The sequence below is a fragment of the Equus przewalskii genome, chromosome 17 (assembly GCF_037783145.1).
Source record: "Equus przewalskii isolate Varuska chromosome 17, EquPr2, whole genome shotgun sequence".
In the NCBI taxonomy this organism is placed as follows: Eukaryota; Metazoa; Chordata; class Mammalia; order Perissodactyla; family Equidae; genus Equus; species Equus przewalskii.
Genome location: NC_091847.1, coordinates 33,036,085 through 33,043,972, shown reverse-complemented (window position 1 = coordinate 33,043,972; position 7,888 = coordinate 33,036,085). Strand labels below are relative to the sequence as shown.

Genomic DNA, 7,888 nt, shown 5'->3' with positions numbered 1-7,888 from the left:
CACAGTGATATGTCTTTTTTGCTTATTAAAAAAGGGAATTCTGGGGCCCAGCACTGTGGCCGAGTAGTTAAAGTTCTGCATGGCCCACTTCAGCGGCCCAGGTTCATGTGTTCAGATCCTGGGTGTGGACCTACTCCACTCACCAGCCATGCTGTGGCAGTGTCACACATACAAAAAAAATAGAGGAAAACTGGCATAGATTTTAGCTCAGGGTGAATCTTCTTCAGCAAAAAAGAAGAAGAAGAAGAAGAAGAAAGAAATTCTATTTTAAATAATCTCTGATCCAATACTTCTCAATAATTCTACTTTTAGGACCTTATCCCAAATAATTAGAGAGCTGTACAAATGCATATGTTTAAGGATGTTTATTTAAGCAATAGTTATGAAAACAGCTTAAAATTCCCACAATAGAGACAGGCTTAAATAAAGTATAGAGCAATCATATCATGGAATATTTTACAGGTGTTCAAGATCACATTTTTGAAGAGTACTCAGTGATATGGGAAAATAATTAAGCTGTAAAGCTCAAGGTTAAAAAACCCAAAATATAAAACTGTACATAAAGCAGGATTCCAAAATTTCACATGCAAATACATATAGATATATATATACATATACTACAAGTCGAAAAATGACCGAAAGAAAAACACTTGCTGTTTTTATGCAGATGAATTATAAGAGATTTTATTTTTCTCATTTAAAGTTTACTGTATTTTCCAATTTTCCCCAAATTATCAGGTATGGTTTTCACATTTACAAAAATAATAAATAAATGTTAATAATAATACAAAACTGAGATCAAAGGGGTTCCAAAAGAGACAACCATAAACACTGAATGTCCTTTTTTTGTTTTATAAATGGGTAAATCTTCCAGCTAAAAAGCTTTTATTTCCCGTAGAAGTAGTGCTTGTATTTTTTCCTTGACTGGGTTTGGATGGGGGATCCACTGCCACGTACTTGATTTGGAAACCTCCTGCGGTCACCGAAGCATCGCTTAGAAACTTCAAAGTCATGACATTTCCTGGGGAAGAGAAGATTGCGGAAGAACAATGTTACTTTGCTTCAGTTTGGCTGACAATTCAAAGACTCATCCTTCTCAGAGGAGAATATCACAACTTGTGGGTAAGATCCCCAGAGTTCAGAGCAGGACTCTCAAGCAGAATCCAGCTAGAGTCTATAGATTCATTGCCAAGTGGAGCAGGGTGAGAGACTTTCCCATTTTTCCCTCTGGCCCTCTAATCTATCCTGTAGGAAATTTTGTCTATTCTGTTTTAAAAGGTGTTCACTGTAGAAGGGACATCCACGGAATTACAGAAGAATGGCAGGCAGTTCAACCCGTGAGGTATGGATGGATTATTTACTAAATGATGGCGGGGGCAGCAAGCTTTAACGTTTGTAAGAAACAAAGCCACAAAGTTAGATTCCTACTTTATACAGAGTACCTAACTACATTTTACCTGCATTAAAGACCAAAACATGTTAAAAATTTAAAGGAAAAGCCTTATTATATAAAATAAAATATAGGAATATTTTTCTTCTTTGGGAGAGAAAGGCCTTCTTAATCCAGATCACAAATCCGCAAGTAATTACTAAAAACCCCCTTATATATTGAATGCTAATGTGTATCAGGCACAGCTTTAAGTGTGTTTCATCTACAAACTCATTTATTCCCCTCAGCAACACTATGAGGTGGATACTATTAAAATATTTATTTTATAGATGAAATTGAGGCACAGAGAGCCTAAGTAGCTTGCCCAAGGCCACAGAGCTAAATTGGCAGAACCAGGTTTGAGCCTGGGCAGTCTGGCTCTAGAGTTCTTTCTCTGATCCACTACACTTTTCTCAGACTTGGATGAGTTGCCTAAATTTAAAAAAAAAAAAAAAAAAAATTTCTTTGCAGATTATTCAGCTGGTTAAAACACAAATTGGCACTGTAAGGCTAGTGCTATCTTGACTGCATCGATCAACATTTAAAAACGCACATCACTTGTGACTCCAAAATTTCACTTCTAGGAATCTACTTTAAAAAAAAATAGCACTACACAGTAGAGGTTTAAAAATGTCCTGTGAAACAGTGAATAGCAAAAGAAAACAAAATCAGAAGCAACCATCTTTAGGATGTTAAATATTGGTAGATGACAAATTATGGCACATCCACACAGTGACCTATTAGGCAGCCACTAAAAAGAATTAGAATGATCTATATATTGTGCTCTGATTTGGAAATATGTCCATGGTCTCCACATATATAACATTTGTAGAATACAGGAAAACATCCAGAAGGACGGTCACTACTCAGTTATCCAAAGCCTTTCTTGGGTGGGAAGAGATGAAAGTGGGCAATCTTACGTCGTATACCTTTTACTAAAGTGGTGCAATTATAGTTTTTAGTTTATTATTTTTTTCTGTTCTTGTTTCTTTTTCTTTTTCTTACTTTTTTTGAGGAAGATTAACCCTGTGCTAACTACTGTCAATCCTCCTCTTTTTGCTGAGGAAGACTGGTCCTGAGCTAACATCTGTGCCCATCTTCCTGCACGTTATACGTGGGACGCCTATCACAGCATGGCATTTGCCAAGCGGTGCCATGTCCGCACCTGGGATCCGAACCGCCGAAGCTGAACGTGAGCACTTAACTGCTGAGCCACGGGGCCGGCCCTCTTCTTGTTTCTTAATGTAAATATTCTGGGGTGAGTAAGCACATATTTCAGAAGAAAACTAGATCAAAATGTTAACAGCATTATGCTTGACTCATAGGCATGTACTTTAAATATATTTTATATCTTCTTTTTCTATTACTTTGTACCAATTTCCTCTTCCTGTTGTTTTGCTAAATCTTTGGCTTTTGTATTTAATTACGTTCTTTTCTGTTTGTCAATTTTTTTCTCTTTGGATAATAAATTGTGTGGGATTTTTTTTTTTTAAGTTTCTTGCAGTTGTGCAAGAAAAACACTGATTTGATTACGCTGGAGTAAGTTTTGTCTGTTTCAGACAAAACAAGAAAAATGTCCAAGCTTCAGGCTTCCTTTTGATTCTCCTTCTGTTTTTCTTTCTTTTAATAGGATTCTCATACCCCAGCTACCTCTTACACCTCACAAGATGCCTTTTTTAAACTTTCTGCTAACGTAAAATATGTTCTTAAGATAAGAACAAGAGATAAACAAAAGGTTTAATGGATTCTCCTTCCTAGGGTTATTGTAACAGAGTAATGAAATAATAACTTTTAAGCATTAATCACGCAAGGACTGACCCGGAAGTTCCTCTTGTAAGAATGAGCATAAATGAGAATTATGTGGGCTGCAAGGCTAGGCTGTGGGAGTAATTTAGCCAGTCAGATCTGAGTTTAAAGACTACTTAGAAATTGCAACTCAGTGTAGCTTTGTTGTTTTTAGATGCAGAAGCATTGTGATAATTTTATGGACGCAAAAAAACAGAGCAAGTAAGAATGCCAACTATTAGTGCTGGTGAATGAAACAGAAAAATGAAGACATCTAAGAAAGAACAGGTTCTTAAGCAGAAAATAGCAGTTTGGGGCAATTGCAGTGGTATTGCTTATGCAGATAAATTTAGGCTACTACAAGGATATTTCTCGAGGACTATTTCATGGAACAAAGTAACACAATTTGCGGGAGGAAGACGATTTGGAAAACATCGCCTATTATGGCTAGGCTTTTGAGATTTACTATGCATAATTAGCATATTAAAAGCTCCCTGACATCTTCCAGTAAAGAAATCTGTTTAACATCATTTAACCCAATGTTTCCCAAATTTACTTGACCTAGAGCCCTTTTCTCATGTAACACCTGTTAAAACCATCTCACAGAACTGTGTTCTTCACAACATCCTCTGGGGAATGTGGTACTAAGGTAAAAATTCGATAAAAGTGATGTAAAATTTTTCCAGTGACAGCAGGTATTTTTAACAACTTTATAAATTACTTCAATCATTTATCAACGAAAACTTTCATCTTTCATTACCACATTTTATGGAAATCATAAGCTACAGCAGTATTCATGGGTTTGCAAATTCAAGACTATCTCAGACTGGATTTTCTGCCAGCAACCAGAGTCTACACATTTTTAGCGCAAGGAGTTGGCATAAGTCGTTCTTTAAGTATAAATAAACACTTCTTGGCATTTCACAAGCCAGCAAGCTACATCAGTCCTCAGTTCTCTCAAATTTAAAAAGTAAATGGTAACTCCTGGATCCTTCACTTTCAGTGACACTGTAAGAAAACAAATCATAGTTTTCCTCAATTTAGAGCCATTACCTGTGCTAATGATGTCTTCTGGAAGCTCATCTCCACAGTATCTGAAAGGGAAGTTTTAAAACGAGAGATCACATGAATGAATATTATACAGCTATTTCAAGTTGTTCTCACTGATAATTAAAGTGCTTTATTTCCCCTGAGTAATGGCTCATTTTCCTATTATTTTGCAATGTTTTATTGTATGATTTTTTTCACTTGAATTTGTAAGGGAAAAGAAGGGTTAAAACATTGTTTGAAATAACCTTCTCACAGTATTAACGAGTTTCTTAAGAAAGGACATGTGGCATCTCTACTCTGTAGAAATGTGGGAAACTGTGTAGTAGACAATTTGAATGTATTTGGAAAAATTAATCTGATTAATTTCATAACATTTCCTTCACAGGTAAAGAAGAATGGGTGTATGGTTGGTGGTGTTAATATTTTGAATTCTAGAGTGGACTGATTTAAAAGTGGAGAAATTATGTTGGACCTTAAAAGAGGATTTGATTTTTATCTGAATCATGACTTGAATGCCCTGGCACATTATATAAAAGGAAAGAGTTTATCTGTTTCCAAAAATGTAATTTATTCCAGAGGAGGGAAAGTCTATTGTAAAGGTAAATCACAAAATATAAATCCATTCAATCACAAATTAGCATGTTGAAAACCTTTTAAAAAATAGTTTATGTTTTATCTAGGGCTGTAATTGATTTCTGAAATGGTTTAGAATAAAAATGTCATCTTAATTCCCAAGGTAGGAGGTTTATTCTTTCAAAAAAGGCTTTGTTTTTAATTTCTCTAACCCTTCTTCATGTCTTCTTCAAACTATTTTTGAAAACTATTTGTATTTTTTTCTATAGCAGTAGTCTCAGCCAAAAAACAAAACAAAACAAAACAAAAAATACTTGTCCTCGAAAAATTGTTTGTTTGTGCAAGAAATGCCTTTGTTTTTCTTTGTATTTAAGTTACTCATTTCAAAGTCAACACAACAAGCTATTGAATCTGTTCTTTTTAATTGCCCCCCTTCCATTTTCTTTCATTAAATTACTATCATGGATAATAGAGAATTGATAACTAATAGTCTATTGATAATGGATAATCTAAAATATACATTATTAGGTGGGGACCTGAATACATAGAACACTTAATTATATGCTCTTTAATTTGTGATATTTTATAAGGCTCTCAAAATTTAAACTATATTAAAGATTGATAAATAAATGAAAAGCAACAGTATATCTTGGAGTATGTGAGGAAGCCATTTGGTTTCAAACTAATTCGGCCTGACCTTGTTTTTCCAGAAGGGCCTGACGTGGCCTGTTGAGCATGCATTGTACATCTGCTTTAAACATTTACAATGTCCCAAAGACAAGAATGATGCCCTTAAACGTAGGGATGTAGCTTCCCCCCACAATAGCAGTTCTTTAAGGATAAGCATCTCTTCCTGGACACTAAGTATTAATTACTGACCTGCTGTGCTCCCCTTGTGACCACTGACCTGCTGACAACCAACCTGCTCTGCCCGTTAAACATCTCACAACAGTAGTAAAAGAGATATTCCTGTTGTGTGTGATGTATACTCTTTGTTCCAAGATGGTATATAGCCACGCTGTACACCCTACTTCTTTGGTGCCCTTTCTTCCTTGCAGAAGGAAGGCCCTGAGCTATAGTCCTCAGACCTGGCTCATAATAAACTCACCCCAATTTTGATTTACAGATTGATTATGGATTATTTGTGTGGACAAGATTTAGAGTGGGAACGCAAAAATATTGTGTCAAAGCACGTTGAAAAACCAAGAGAGAAATGTTGAGGACAAGAGCACTTGTTTTTTATGGAAAAGAAAGCTATTTTTAAGAAGATATCCATTGTAGGTTTTGCTAAATTGTCTGAGAGAAGGAGTTATACTTTGCTTATTTACCTTACATCCATAATGCCTAGCACAATGCTTTATATGCAGAAGAGAGGCAACAATTACTGAATTTATAATAATTATTATTTTTATTTTTACTTTTTTGGTGAGGAAGATTGGCCCTGAGCTAACATCTATTGCTGATCTTCCTCTTTTTGCTTGAGGAAAATTGTCCTCTTTTGTATGTGAGATGCTGCCACAGCATGGCTTGATAAGCAATGTGGAGGTCTGTGTCTCAGATCTAGACCTGTGAACCCCGGGCCACCGAAGTGGAGCATGCAAACTTAATCACTATGGCACTGGGCCAGCCCTTGAATTTATAATTATTTTTAGGGGGTTGACAGAAATTAGAACACTCAAAAACTCCAACCAATTTCCCTATTCACATATCTCTTCTCCCTCATAATGTTAGTCAAATCTTGAGGTCTTTATAGACTATTTAACTAATTGTTACAACTTAATAATCAAAAGGCAGCTATCACTATTTTAGTAATAAATACGTACATGTAGCAGCTGACTGTGATTTAATATTCTAAGAAAAAATCTTTCTTAAGAAAGAATATAGTGTTGCTGGAGAGTAGAAATACTGGAAAACCAATATTGTAGGGACAGTTGGGGGAAAATGAAAGATACATCAAACAAAATATTGGATGTTCATTTAACTTCCTATGTGGAGAAACAACACATACCTTCCCACAAAGCCATGGACATCATCATAACTGTCATATATTTCAACATAGTCAGCCAAGCAACCTGTATCGTCTTCAAGATCAAAGTCCAGAAAACTCAGGTGAATACGCTGACCATACTTGAGTCTGATGTGCCAGTAGCAGACTTGGTTATCATCATATTCATTTGGGAAGCCTGGAGATTTAAAAATTCTCTTTGTATCTGTAAAGATGCCACCGCATTCCTTTGCTAAAAGGAAAAAAAGAGAAGGAAGCATTAGAAAGAAATTATTCCTACTTTAAAATGATATTCATGTCTTAGTGTCCATCTGTTCATTATTTTTTATGAAATAGTAAAGAAATGGCTTCATATGCAGCATCTATAATATATCATGTATACTTGTAGCTAAGGAATAAATTTTTTTATTAATAGTTGCTAAATTCTCTAAAATGAACATAGACTATTTTTGAATTTTTTAAAAAGTAAAATAGCAAGAAAAAATACTAATTAAATTGATTGTGCTCTTGTTTACATTTTTTGCTTCTTTTTATATTTTAAGCATAGAATGCACAAGTCTTATGTGTGTTTCACCAATATAAATACCCATTGTAGAGGAGGGGAAAATTCCTCCCTTTTCCCATATGGTTCTTCTGTCTGGTCAAATATTTAAAATAACATAGGGCAAGTCAACAGGAGAAGATCAAACAAAATTTCATACGTGCACATGGGGAATTCACATAAGCGTGAAGAATTCCAAAGACAGGCAAAATGAAGTATATATGTCATTCTGGACTAAGGAGAAGGGGACAGACGTCTGGGCATTCAAAGGGAAAGGAGGCAATTTATAGGAAGATGAAAGAGTTAATGCTTGGTAAACATATGTTTGCCATGCCTTGCAAAGACAATGAGAGATGGAGATGACTTTGATCAAATAAGCCTTGCTAGATTTCTCCCTGCCTCCCACACCTAGTTCATATTGTACCATAGTTATCTCTGGTGATAGATCCTTCCTGGAACAGGCTTTCTATCTTAAATTCCTTTAGGCAGTTAGTGGGAAGGTCAA

The 7,888-nt window shown here is 35.3% G+C and overlaps 1 protein-coding gene across 2 annotated transcripts in view; it reads right to left on the bottom strand.

Moving 5' to 3' along the window:
- Positions 1-350: 350 nt before the first annotated feature.
- Positions 351-7,888, bottom strand: part of TNFAIP6 (TNF alpha induced protein 6) — a 33,252-nt gene continuing 25,714 nt past the window's right edge. For both annotated transcript variants that reach the window (XM_070579762.1, XM_008536874.2), the window contains exons 4-6: positions 6,846-7,074; positions 4,268-4,308; positions 351-1,021 (exon numbers count right to left, since the gene is read on the bottom strand). In XM_070579762.1, coding sequence (XP_070435863.1) covers positions 852-1,021; positions 4,268-4,308; positions 6,846-7,074 — 440 coding nt within the window. In that variant the 3' untranslated portion in view covers positions 351-851. The remainder of the gene's footprint in view (positions 1,022-4,267; positions 4,309-6,845; positions 7,075-7,888) is intronic.